This window comes from Lithobates pipiens, unplaced genomic scaffold, assembly GCF_037356315.1.
Source record: "Lithobates pipiens isolate NorthernLeopardFrog02 unplaced genomic scaffold, aLitPip1_a1.2 Scaffold_47, whole genome shotgun sequence".
Taxonomy (NCBI): Eukaryota; Metazoa; Chordata; class Amphibia; order Anura; family Ranidae; genus Lithobates; species Lithobates pipiens.
The window spans coordinates 3,984,856-3,998,909 of NW_027507871.1; the positions used below are offsets into that span (position 1 = coordinate 3,984,856).

Here is a 14,054-nt window from a genome sequence, read left to right on the forward strand (position 1 = left end):
AAGGGGAATGATGGTGTGGGGGTTGTTTTTCAGGGGTTGGGTTTGGCCCTCTTAGTTCCAGTGAAAGAAGCTCTTAAGGCGTCAGCATACCAAGACATTTTGCACAATTTCCAACTTTGTGGGATCAGTTTGGGGACGGCCTCTTCCTGTTCCAACATGACTGCTCACCAGTGCACAAAGCAAGGTCCATAAAGACATGGATGAGCGAGTTTGGGGTGGAGGAACTTGACTGGCCTGCACAGAGTCCTGACCTCAACCCCCCATAGAACACCTTTGGGATGAATTAGAGCAGAGACTGTGGTCCAGGCTTTCTTGTCCAACATCAGTGCCTGACCTCACAAATGCTCTTCTGGCAGAATGGTCAAACATTCCCATAGACACATCTCCTAAACCTTGTGGACGGCCTTCCCAGAAGAGGTGAAGCTGGTATAGCTGCAAAGGGCCAACTCAATATTGATCCCTCCGGGCTAAGACTGGGGTGCCATTAAAGTTCATGTGCGTGTAAAGGCAGGTGTCCCAATACTTTTGACAATATAGTAGTGTATATGATATGTGCACAAGCACGGCCCTCTTACTGTACAGTATCTGACAAAAGTAAGTACACCCCTCAGTCACATGTGTGTAAATCTTCTCTCTTTTCATGTGACAACACTGAAGAAATGACACTTGTCTACAATGTAAAGTAGTGAGTGTACAGCTTGTATAACAGTGTAAATTTCCTGTCCCCTCAAAATAACTCAACACACAGCCATTAATGTCTAAACCGCTGGCAACAAAAGTCAGGACACCCCTAAGTGAAAATCTCCAAATTGGGCCCAAAGTGTCAATATTTTGTGTGGCCGCCATTATTTCCCAGCACTGCCTTCACCCTCTTGGGCATGGAGGTCAGCAGAGCTTCACAGATCACCACTGGAGTCCTCTTCCCCTCCCCCATGATGACATCACAGAGCTGGTGGATGTTGGAGACCTTCCCCTCCTCCACCTTCCCTCTGAGGATCGCCCACAGATGATCAATAGGGTTTAGGTCTGGAGACATGCTTGGCCAGTCCATCACCTTTACCCTCAGCTTCTTTAGCAAGGCAGTGGTGGTGTTGGAGGTGTGTTTGGGGGGGTTATCATGTTGGAATACTGCCCTGCGGTCCAGTCTCTGAAGGGAGGGGGATCATGCTCTGCTTCAGTATGTCACAGTACATGTTGGCATTCATGGTCCCCTCAATGATCTGTAGCCCCCCAGTGCCGGCAGCACTCATGCAGCCCCAGACCATGACACCCCCACCACCATGCCTGACTGTAGACAAGACACACTTGTCTTTGTCCTCCTCACCTGGTTGCCCCCCACACACGCCTGACACCATCTGACACCAAATACCTTTATCTTGGTCTCATCAGAGCACAGGACATGGTTCCAGTAATCCATCTCCTTAGTCTGCTTGTCTTCAGCAAACTGTTTGTGGTCTTTCTTGTACATCATCTTTAGAAGAGGCTTCCTTCTGGGATGACAGCCATGCAGACCAATTTGATGCAGTGTGCGGCGTATGGTCTGAGCACTGACAGGCTGACCCCCCCACCCCCCCTACAACCTCTGCAGCAATGCTGGCAGCACTCATACGTCTATTTCCCAAAGACAACCTCTGGATATGACGCTGAGCACGTGACCTCAACTTCTTTGGTGGACCATGGCGAGGCCTGTTCTGAGGGGAACCCGTCCTGTTATACTGCTGTATGGTCTTGGCCACCGTACTGCAGCTCAGTTTCGGGGTCTTGGCGATCTTCTTATAGCCTAGGCCTGGGATATGCAATTAGCGGACCTCCAGCTGTTGGAAAACTACAAGTACCATCATGCCTCTGCCTCTGGGTGTTATGCTTGTGGCTGTCAGAGTCTCGCTATGCCTCATGGGAATTGTAGTTCTGCAACAGCTGGAGGTCCACTAATTGCACATCCCTGGCCTAGGCCATCTTTATGTAGAGCAACCATTCTTTTTTTTCAGATCCTCAGAGAGTTCTTTGCCATGAGGTGCCATGTTGGACTTCCAGTGACCGGTATGAGAGAGTGAGAGCGATAACACCAAATTTAACACACCTGCTCCCCATTCACACCTGAGATCTTGTAAAGCCCCATACACACACTATCAGTTTTTCTGCTGAGTTTTTCCTTCAGATTTACCAAAACCATATAATATGAGGTCAAACCTTAGGAGTTTAAATTTGTATGCAATCAGGCCGTCCCTCGCACTACATGGTTTTGGTAAACCTGAAGGAAAAACTCAGCAGAAAAACTGATAGTGTGTATGGGGCTTTACACTAACGAGTCACATGACACGGGGGAGGGAAAATGGCTAACTGGGGCCCAATTTGGAGATTTTCACTTAGGGGTGTACTGACTTTTGTTGCCAGTGGTTTAGACATTAATGGCTGTGTGTTGAGTTATTTTGAGGGGACAGGAAATTTACACTGTTATACAAGCTGTACACTCACTACTTTACATTGTAGACAAGTGTCATTTCTTCAGTGTTGTCACATGAAAAGAGAGAAGAAATGTCACTGAGGGGTGTACTTACTTTTATTAGATACTGTATATATGAGTTTCCTCTTTTATGAGAAGATGACAGGGACATCAATCAGATCCAATCGTCTAGGTGCAGCGTCTCTTTTCCCTGGAGGATCAAACACTGTTGCTGTGTCTCCCGACGCCTCTTCTCTAATCTCCCGCAGTCAGTTTGGTTCTCCGAGGAAGGAAAGTATGTCGGGCCTTTCAAGATCAGTGAATTTCTGATTATGACATCCGTATGAAGTCGTCTCTGATTTGTACAACTTCTGGAGTTTAACTCCTCGCTGGCGCCTCTCGGCGGGCCTTTGGGTGGACCGCACCGCTGGGAGGCAGAGTTCCTGGTCCTATGACCACTGTGGATTGGCTGTCGCAGGGGGTCACATGATAGGGAGCCGGCGTCAGCTCGGTCAGTGTGCTGGGAGCGGGCGCTGCGTAAAGCGTGTATATATTTATATATATATATATATATATATATATATATATATATACACATATATCTGGGCAGGCGGGTGTGAAGACACACCCACTGCGCTGCTACCAATAGGCTTAAGGCCCAGCAGGAACCGTTTTTTGATACCCTTTATTGGTTAACCTAAGTTATTAACCCCTTCATACCGAGCGTTCTCAGATACGCGGCTCCACTGGGCTGGGCTTTTTTTCCCCGTAGGCCCGCATATCTTTGTATATCGCCCTCTGCGCTGGGAGTTCACCGCAAGGGGTATCCATTATAGGCGTTGGCCGTCATTAATGTAATTCATGAAAAGAAGTTATCGCTACACTTTGGTAGCGCCGCATTCTTTTCCTTTTGTATTTGCACAGAGGGATACATGCGGGGCCGTCTTTATTATTGATTGGACTCCGGGGCAAAACTTTTCTTGGGGGGCCCCCTCCCATGCAGTTTCGCTCTCCACCTGCTCTGAGACATACAATAAATAGCAGCTAGACTCAAAATCAGTTTACTGAATCAGATCAGATCAGGCAGCGATTGCGATTGGTTGCCAGAGATTACGGTGTATCATTACCGCTCACTGATTGGTTGCTAGAGGTTACAGCACACATTACGGCTCACTGATTAGTTACAGCACATGATTTCTGCTTGTTGATTGGTTGCTAGAGATTACTGTGTATATGACCTCAGGGAGGCATGATATACATATCAATGCTGCCGGCTGCCGCTATTTACATATGAATGCCGGTAATTGACATGTAAACACAGGGTCTGCAGGTGAGTCATCTGTACACAATGATAGGGCAGAGCTTGGCAGTATTAGTAACGGCACTTCACACTGAGATATCGGGACACAGCACGGGACTAAAACCTCAAGGGACGAGAGAATTTAAACCAGGATAGTTGGCAAGTATGAGGCAGCTGCTTTGGGCCCCACAACAATGACAGGGCCCAGGGCAGCTGCCCCTTTTGCCCTGCCTTAAAATGGCCCTGGATACATGTCAATGTTGGTGGCTACCCATATTTGAATACGCTTAGGCGATTGCACAGTCAGTGGTCTTCATAAAATATTTACACACCGGTGTTGCCAGGGCGGTATGCTGTATAATGGGGTAGTAAATCTACAATTCAAACACCTGTTTTTACTGCCCCTCAGCTGCCCATGTAAACAAGGCCATAGTCTGTTAATATACTTTTCCTGTCATGTTTGGTGGATTTTAAGTTTGCACATAGGGTTGCCACCCATCCGAGATTCACCCAGACAGTCCGGGTTTTCAAATAGTGTGTCCGGGTTTCAGACCTCCTAAAACCCGGACACAATATTCAGAATGGACTGTGGCTCCCCAAGTAACCAAGTACCACAACTATAGAGTGCAGAGGTGTGCACAGGGGCCGCACCCCCCATACAGCAGAGGAGAGAGGGCTTGATCCCCTCCCAAGCCTACCCCTACATCCATCTGCTCACCCATATTCCAATCCCTGGCATCCTGTGCCCCTGGAAAGGGCTAAATGTTTGAAGTTTAGCAACCGGCAGATCAATCGTGGATAAAAGGTGTCAATGCCTGAGCCTCCATCCTCGAGTGAGTGAGCTCCCCATCCAGTGTCTGTGAATAAAGTCTCCCCCTTCTCTCTCCTGCCTCCAAGTGAGTGAATACACTAAGGTAAGGGGGACTAAGATGTAAGGGGTGCCCTGCATGCTCTGATATGAGGTGGGCTTTGGCAATCCTAATTTAAGGGGGAATGATGGGAACGCTGGTGTAAGTGGGACATTTGGTGAGCAGAAACTACCTTACATCAGAGTTCCCCTATACACCAGAGTGCACGGAGTTCCCCTATACACCAGAGTGCACAGAGTTCCCCTATACACCAGAGTCCACAGAGTTCCCCTATACACCAGAGTCCACAGAGTTCCCCTATACACCAGAGTCCACAGAGTTCCCCTATACACCAGAGTCCACAGAGTTCCCCTATACACCAGAGTCCACAGAGTTCCCCTATATACCAGAGTGCACAGAGTTCCCCTATACACCAGAGTCCACAGAGTTCCCCTATATACCAGAGTGCACGGAGTTCCCCTATACACCAGAGTCCACAGAGTTCCCCTATATACCAGAGTGCACAGAGTTCCCCTATACACCAGAGTCCACAGAGTTCCCCTATACACCAGAGTGCACAGAGATCCCCTATACGCCAGAGTGCACAGAGATCCCCTATACACCAGAGTGCACGGAGTTCCCCTATACGCCAGAGTCCACAGAGTTCCCCTATACACCAGAGTCCACAGAGTTCCCCTATACACCAGAGTCCACAGAGTTCCCCTATACACCAGAGTCCACAGAGTTCCCCTATATACCAGAGTGCACAGAGTTCCCCTATACACCAGAGTCCACAGAGTTCCCCTATATACCAGAGTGCACGGAGTTCCCCTATACACCAGAGTCCACAGAGTTCCCCTATATACCAGAGTGCACAGAGTTCCCCTATACACCAGAGTCCACAGAGTTCCCCTATACACCAGAGTGCACAGAGATCCCCTATACGCCAGAGTGCACAGAGATCCCCTATACACCAGAGTGCACGGAGTTCCCCTATACGCCAGAGTCCACAGAGTTCCCCTATACACCAGAGTGCACGGAGTTCCCCTATACACCAGAGTGCACAGAGTTCCCCTATACACCAGAGTGCACGGAGTTCCCCTATACACCAGAGTTCCCCTATACACCAGAGTTCCCCTATACACCAGAGTTCCCCTATACACCAGAGTGCACAGAGTTCCCCTATACACCAGAGTGCACAGAGTTCCCCTATACACCAGAGTGCACAGAGTTCCCCTATACACCAGAGTGCACAGAGTTCCCCTATACACCAGAGTGCACAGAGATCCCCTATACACCAGAGTGCACGGAGTTCCCCTATACACCAGAGTGCACGGAGTTCCCCTATACACCAGAGTCCACGGAGTTCCCCTATATACCAGAGTGCACGGAGTTCCCCTATACACCAGAGTGCACAGAGTTCCCCTATACACCAGAGTGCACAGAGATCCCCTATACACCAGAGTGCACAGAGATCCCCTATACACCAGAGTGCACAGAGATCCCCTATACACCAGAGTGCACGGAGTTCCCCTATACAACAGAGTCCACAGAGTTGCCCTATATATCAGAGTGCACGGAGTTCCCCTATATACCAGAGTGCACAGAGTTCCCCTATACACTAGAGTCCACAGAGTTCCCCTATACACCAGAGTGCACAGAGATCCCCTATACACCAGAGTGCACGGAGTTCCCCTATACGCCAGAGTCCACAGAGTTCCCCAATACACCAAAGTGCACGGAGTTCCCCTATACACCAGAGTCCACAGAGTTCCCCTATACACCAGAGTGCACAGAGTTCCCCTATACACCAGAGTGCACAGAGTTCCCCTATACACCAGAGTGCACAGAGTTCCCCTATACACCAGAGTCCACAGAGTTCCCCTATACACCAGAGTGCACAGAGTTCCCCTATACACAAGGGTCCACAGAGTTCCCCTATACACCAGAGTCCACAGAGTTCCCATATACACCAGAGTCCACAGAGTTCCCCTATACACCAGAGTCCACAGAGTTCCCCTATACACCAGAGTCCACAGAGTTCCCCTATACACCAGAGTCCACAGAGTTCCCCTATACACCAGAGTGCACAGAGTCCCCCTATACACCAGAGTGCACAGAGTCCCCCTATACACCAGAGTGCACAGAGTCCCCCTATACACCAGAGTGCACAGAGTTCCCCTATACACCAGAGTGCACAGAGTTCCCCTATACACAAGGGTCCACAGAGTTCCCCTATACACCAGAGTCCACAGAGTTCCCCTATACACCAGAGTCCACAGAGTTCCCCTATACACCAGAGTCCACAGAGTTCCCCTATACACCAGAGTCCACAGAGTTCCCCTATACACCAGAGTCCACAGAGTTCCCCTATACACCAGGGTCCACAGAGTTCCCCTATACACCAGGGTCCACAGAGTTCCCCTATACACCAGGGTCCACAGAGTTCCCCTATACACCAGGGTCCACAGAGTTCCCCTATACACCAGGGTCCACAGAGTTCCCCTATACACCAGAGTCCACAGAGTTCCCCTATACACCAGGGTCCACAGAGTTCCCCTATACACCAGAGTCCACAGAGTTCCCCTATACACCAGGGTCCACAGAGTTCCCCTATACACCAGAGTCCACAGAGTTCTCCCTTAAAAAAAAATTGTTGTGTACCGCTAAAGTACTCAGGTTTGGCTTGAAGAAAAGGTGGCAACCCTATTGGTACAGCTATGCCGAACACGTGGTGTCTGTTTTTTGCAAACTTTCACACTTGTGCCCCTTGGGGTTCCATGTTAAATATATGGCACCCCAATGCAGAGCAGTGTGTCGTGGGTTAGGGGGCGCTGTAATGACGCTCAGTAATGTTCCCCAAACGAGGAGAACTGAGGGAAATGTCCAGCGTGGGAACACAGAAAACCTCACAGATGAGCTGGTGAGAAAACACAAAAAAGAAACAACAAGTGAAAATAATCTGCATCATGGCGTACTCACGTTGCTCATCAACCCCTTGAAGACGACAAGCTCGGCCTTTAGCTGTTTGACCTTCATGGCTAGTTCCTCCTGGTATAGAGCGGACTCCTGAGCCTCCTGCACAGAGAGAGGGAAGGATAATATCAGAAACAATACATAGGAGGTGGACACAAGGATTTCTGTAGATACATGGACTTACCTACTATAATACATTAAATAAAGCAACATGACCTCTGGTATAGTTAGTAGTAGTTAGACTCATTCAACTGCATGTGATCCGTAATGGTGAAGACTTTGTATCTTATCCAAGCCAGTTGCATTCCTCGCCTGGCGTACCCCAGTATCCTCACTTGCTGGATGCTTGTTTATGGCTCCAATAAATACTATGTTTTGAAGTCCAGACATCCTACCTTCTCCTGGATCCCTTGGTCATAATCATTGAAGATTCTCAGTTATCCAGGTCATGGTATAGCTAGAAGTAGTAGTCACATTCAACTAAACTTGTTTTGAAAATCTGAAGACCTTTCACCACTCATGCAAGTGTCTTCTTCATTTGTCGGAGCAGGTTCTCATTTATCCTGGTCATGGTACGGCTAGTAGTAGTTGGTGACATTCAACTGGACTTGTTTTGAAATGTTGAAGACCCCTCACTACTCATCCAAGTGTCTTCTTTAGTTGTCATTGCAGGTCCTCCAGTATCCAGATCATGGTATAGCTGGTAGTAGTAGTAGTCACATTCAACTGAACTGAAATTCTGAAGACCTTTCATCACTCAACTAAGTGTCTTTGGATGTTGGAGAAATCATATATCTAGTAGTAGTTAGTCACATTCAACTAGACTGAAATGTTGAAGACCTTTTCCCACTCATCCAAGTGTCTTCCTTAGTTGTTGGAGAAAGTTCTCATTTATCCAGGTCATGGTATATCTATTAATCGTCAATCACTTTCAACTGGACTTGTTCTGAAATGTTGAAGACCTTTCACCACTCATCCAAGTGTCTTCTTCATTTGTCGGAGAAGGTTCTCCAGTATCCAGGTCATGGTACATCAAGTAGTAGTAGTCACAGTCAACTGGACTTGTTTTGAAATGTTGAAGACCTCTCATTACTCATCCAAGTGTCTTCTTTAGTTGTCATTGCAGGTCCTCCAGTATCCAGATCATGGTATACCTTCTTCTTCATTTGTCGGAGAAGGTTCTCCAGTATCCAGGTCATGGTATATCAAGTAGTAGTAGTCACAGTCAACTGGACTTGTTCTGAAATGTTGAAGACCTTTCACCACTCATCCAAGTGTCTTCTTCATTTGTCGGAGAAGGTTCTCCAGTATCCAGGTCATGGTATATCAAGTAGTAGTCACAGTCAACTGGACTTGTTCTGAAATGTTGAAGACCCCTCACCACTCATCCAAGTGTCTTCTTCATTTGTCGGAGAAGGTTCTCCAGTATCCAGGTCATGGTATATCAAGTAGTAGTCACAGTCAACTGGACTTGTTCTGAAATGTTGAAGACCCCTCACCACTCATCCAAGTGTCTTCTTCATTTGTCGGAGAAGGTTCTCAAGTATTCAGATCATGGTATAGCTGGTTGCAGTAGTCACATTCAACTGAACTAAAATGCTGAAGACTTTTCACCACTCAACCAACTGTCTTCTTCAGTTGTTGGAGAAAGTTCTCATTTATCCAGGTCATCATATATCTAGTAGTAGTTAGTCACATTCAACTGGACTGAAATGTTGAAGACCTTTTAATACTCATCCAAGTGTCTTCTTTAGTTGTCATTGCAGGTCCTCCAGTATCCAGATCATGGTATAGCTGGTAGTAGTAGTAATCACATTCAACTGAACTGAAATTCTGAAGACTTTTCATCACTCAACCAAGTGTCTTTGGGTGTTGGAGAAAGTTCTCAGTTATGCATCATATATCTAGTAGTAGTTAGTCACATTCAACTAGACTGAAATGTTGAAGACCTTTTCCCACTCATCCAAGTGTCTTCCTTAGTTGTTGGAGGAAGTTCTCATTTATCCAGGTTATGGTATATCTATTAATCGTCAATCACTTTCAACTGGACTTGTTCTGAAATGTTGAAGACCTTTCACCACTCATCCAAGTGTCTTCTTCATTTGTCGGAGAAGGTTCTCCAGTATCAAGGTCATGGTACATCAAGTAGTAGTAGTAACAGACAACTGGACTTGTTTTGAAATGTTGAAGACCTTTCACCACTCTTAGTGTCTTCTTTAGTTGTCATTAAAGGTTCTCAAGTATCCAGATCATGGTATAGCTGGTTGCAGTAGTCACATTCAACTGAACTGAAATGCTGAAGACTTTTCACTACTCAACCAACTGTCTTCTTCAGTTGTTGGAGAAAGTTCTCATTTATCCAGGTCATCGTATATCTGGTAGTAGTTAGTCACATTCAACTGGACTGAAATGTTGAAGACCTTTTAATACTCATCCAAGTGTGTTCTTTAGTTGTTGGAGAAAGTCCTCATTTATCCAGGTCATGGTATATCTATTAATCGTTAATCACATTCAACTGGACTTGTTCTGAAATGTTGAAGACCTGTCACCACTCAAAGGGTCTTCTTTTGTCGGAGAAGGGTCTCCAGTATCCAGGTCATGGTATATCAAGTAGTAGAAGTCACATTCAACTGGACTTGTTTTGAAATGTTGAAGGTGAAAGTGTCTTCTTTAGTTGGAGAAAGTTCTCATTTATCCAGGTCATGGTATATTTATTAATCATTAATCACATTCAACTGGACTTGTTCTTTAATGATGAAGACCTTTCACCACTCATCCAAGTGCCTTCTTCATTTGTCATTGAAGGTTCTCCGGTATCCAGGTTATGATATATCTAGTACTAGTTAGTCACAGTCAACTGGACTTGTTCTGTAATGTTGAAGACGCTTCATTGCTTATCCATGCCACTTCTTCAGGTTCTAATGAGTGTCAGAAACATACATTTATATCTACACCTTATTCCAGTCATCATGGAATTTGAGAAGGCAGATACTGATTGTCCATGAATAGGATGGGAAGTGTGAAAGTTTTGGAACCTCACTGTTCTAGCTACATAATCCCACAATTGGTGTCAGGAAATCAGGAAGCCTTGACACATTCCATAGCGATTGGATCATTATAGAATAAGTCCAGTTGAATGTATCTTGCTACTTGCAGCTATGCCATGACCTGGATGAATGAGAACCTTCCTAGACACGACCTCTGGTTTTGAGAGGGCCTAGTAGGGGTTGGGATTTCTGTTTTTTACTGGAGCCATAAACAAGTATCCAAGAGGATGGTGATGCCTGGGGTATGCCTGTTGGCCATGGGGAATTCAAGACAGGCACTTCCAAGTCTAGCCTGGAGATGAAAGTCATCCATGGTCTCTAATGTACACCCACATACATGCAAGTAACCCGAGTTTGGTAACGTTATTCAAGATATAATACTCAAAAGCTTACTGACAGTCAAACTGTTAAATATACAAATGAAACACGTATATGAGATCCGATTTACTTGTCAACGAATTTGGGTTTCTGTTCCACCAAATTCTAAGATTTGCACAACTTTGGACCAAAGTATGTAGTGTATGTATGTGTCCTACTTGGCTAATCCTTGTGTAAACTGGAAATTACTTTAGTAGACTCAGCTACTACACTGATTTCTGCTGGCTTTCAGGTCCCACGCCAATCAGCTGTCCAGCCGTATAGTGAACACAGGAAGTGGCTGGCCCGGCATGGGTGCCATTTGCAGAACTCCTTGATTTTTTTCTCAATGAGGGCATAGCGTTATCCGATTAGGTGAGGTGTGATGTCACCATCCCACCTCTCCACCTTGTCCAATCAGAGAGCACTTTGCGTTTATTGTGAAAAATGCAAGATGTTCTGTGAATGGTGAGAGACCTCCTGTGTTCACAATGCACCAGGAAAGCTGCTGGGCACAGGACTCAGAAGCTAGTGGAGATCACTGTAGTAGCGGTGTAGTAGTGGTGTCTACTACAGTGATTTTCAGCTCCCATGGGCATCCCACAGGAATGACACATACCTACTTACATTGGTCCACGCTAGACCAACGTAAGTAGGCAAAAAAAAAAAAAAAAAAAGACATACATGGAATTCATCAAACACTTTTGGTCCTGATTTATCAAGCTGCCATACTACTTTAAATAGAAATTCCAAATTTGTGAATAGCAGAAGAGCGCTATGTGTTTAGTACGTTGTAAAATATGGCCCAAAATTTTACCCAAATTCTACGTATTAGCATTTATTGGATTATTATGTTATGACCAGGTGGAAATGTAAATTAGTGGAGATTTCGTGGACATTTCCTGCCTAGGGTATGTGGAAGGATGCAGAACGGCCGCCATTATGGCTGAGATGGGGGGCAGGGACTGCAGGAGGCCATATCTGAGATGTAAAGTATGACATACTGAGGAAGATTCCATCTCACCTCATCCAGCTCCGCCACTCTCTGCTGCAGCTGTACGCGAGCTGAATATTCCTCCTCCCATCTAGAAGGAAAAAAAACAGAATCAGGAGAGTTGTAGGCAAAAAAAAAAAGAGGAGAATTGATTCAAACACACGTGCGTGAGGGATGTGGCTGAACATTGAGGTTGGGGGCAGGGCATTTCAAGGAATAATCCATTCTAAGATGATTTTGACATAGCGGCCTCTAAATATCCTTCAGCATTTTACTATACCGCATTTTTATTTTATTTTTTTAAACTTATAGCTTCCATGGATTTTTAGCAGACTAATCATGCTACACGAGCAGAAGAGTCACCCACATATGTTGCATTCTGATCCTTTGACTCATCAGACAAAGATTTACGTGACAAGAATAAATATTACAGCATACTGTATGTGAAGCCAAACATTATTTTTTTTTTAGTTTTGTGTAGAGTAGGGAACCGATAAAACATGTCAGTTTGTGGGCGGGGCTCCATGTCTGAGCGTGGGGACCCCAGAGTGAGCCAGTGCTAGTGTCCCCAGTGGGGGGGGCAGAGGCCGCTGTCATGTGAAATTCTTGTTAAGGCAGCACTTTAGGTAAAAAGCCGGACTTCTCTGGGTACACACTTTGAGTTTCCATGGTCAAACATTTATGCTGTTGACACGTTTGCACTACAAACACACCTCTCCCCAGGTGTGCAGCATTTCTGAGCCTGTACCCCAGAGCATGTACTAGTCTCCACCAACCCAGCAGTCCCGTCACCTCACTCCCAGTGACTATGACCCCGTATGTTGCTATTGGATACAAGAAGCTCAATACTCATGAACCCATGCTTGTTCTCCTCCCGAGGCCTCACTTCATCACTCATGACTCCCAGTCTTGGTCCTTAATCACTCCGAGCAGTAAGGACGGTCCCAGTATGTGTGGAACCAGTCGCCAGTAAAAGGGCCGAGCATTAAACCCCTTCACTACCAGAGTCTCTGTCTCCCATGCCAGGTCACCCACTTCCTGGCTGGTTGGTTGCATAGGTACTTGACACTAGTACAGTATTCATTAGCAACGGCAATATAGCCTCCCTAAGACAGCTTCTCTGCTGGTTGGACACATGTACTGTATCTTCTCTAACTTCTCTCGTCAACTTAATTAAGCCCCGTTCTTTTGATATGCCTTGCATGCACCCCTTTAATGACTTCGGACCGGGCAGTTGAACTGAACAACAAAGTTCTTTTACTAAAGTAGTGACGGTAACAAAGAAACCGTTCTCCGACACACCTCCAACACACATCCCTGAGAAAGTTCTCTTAGTGTCTCTGTTGTAGTGCCCCAGAGGTAGTCATACCTAAAGTCTATCAAAAGTGTCAGGAAGCTAGTTCAGCCAATCCTAATTCTCCTGCAGCTACTGCAAATTCTCGTACAGCTAATGCTCGTGCACATATACCAGCACACAGAGGAGGCCAGGCTAATTTCCAGCGTGCGCTGACACATAGGTGCATTTCTGTGCACCAGCGCACATTGGTGCGCACATCATTGCGTTTTGCCGCCAAACAGCCTCTGTAACCACTGCCCGCCCCGGCCTATAGCAGAATGACGGCCGGGCGGTGGTTGCCTAATCCTGGCTGGATGTCATATGACGTCCAGCAGGACAAGCAAGGGGGCGCGCAGTGCGGTGAATGGTGGTGTGGTGTGTCACTCTGACACACCACAACTCCAATCTAGGTAAAGAGCCTCTGACATAGGCTCTTTACCACATGATTAGCTGGGACCGATCACAGCATTTAACCAGGAAGTTTAGGTAAACGGCTTTCCTCGGCTTGCACTGACAGGGAGAGCCAGTAGGCGGCTCTCCTGTCGTTAGGGGTCAGCGCTCATAATCAGTGCATTGATTATCATTTCAGCTCCCATCAGAGTTGCCCACCACATCTGCCAATCACTGCCCATCAGCTGCCAGTCAGTGCCAATCAGTGCCCAAAGTGCCAATCAGTGCCCTTCACAAATGCCAATCAGTGGCCATCAGTAAAGGCTGTCATCAGTGCTGCCTATAAGTGCCCTCTAATAGTGC

General features: G+C 46.5%; 1 protein-coding gene across 1 annotated transcript in view; it reads right to left on the reverse strand.

Moving 5' to 3' along the window:
• The window catches only part of IFFO1 (intermediate filament family orphan 1), a 67,265-nt gene that overhangs the window by 23,939 nt on the left and 29,272 nt on the right, over positions 1 to 14,054 (reverse strand). Inside the window, 2 exon segments of the mRNA XM_077467117.1 lie at positions 7,574 to 7,669; positions 11,996 to 12,056. Of these exon segments, the coding sequence (XP_077323243.1) occupies positions 7,574 to 7,669; positions 11,996 to 12,056 (157 nt within the window).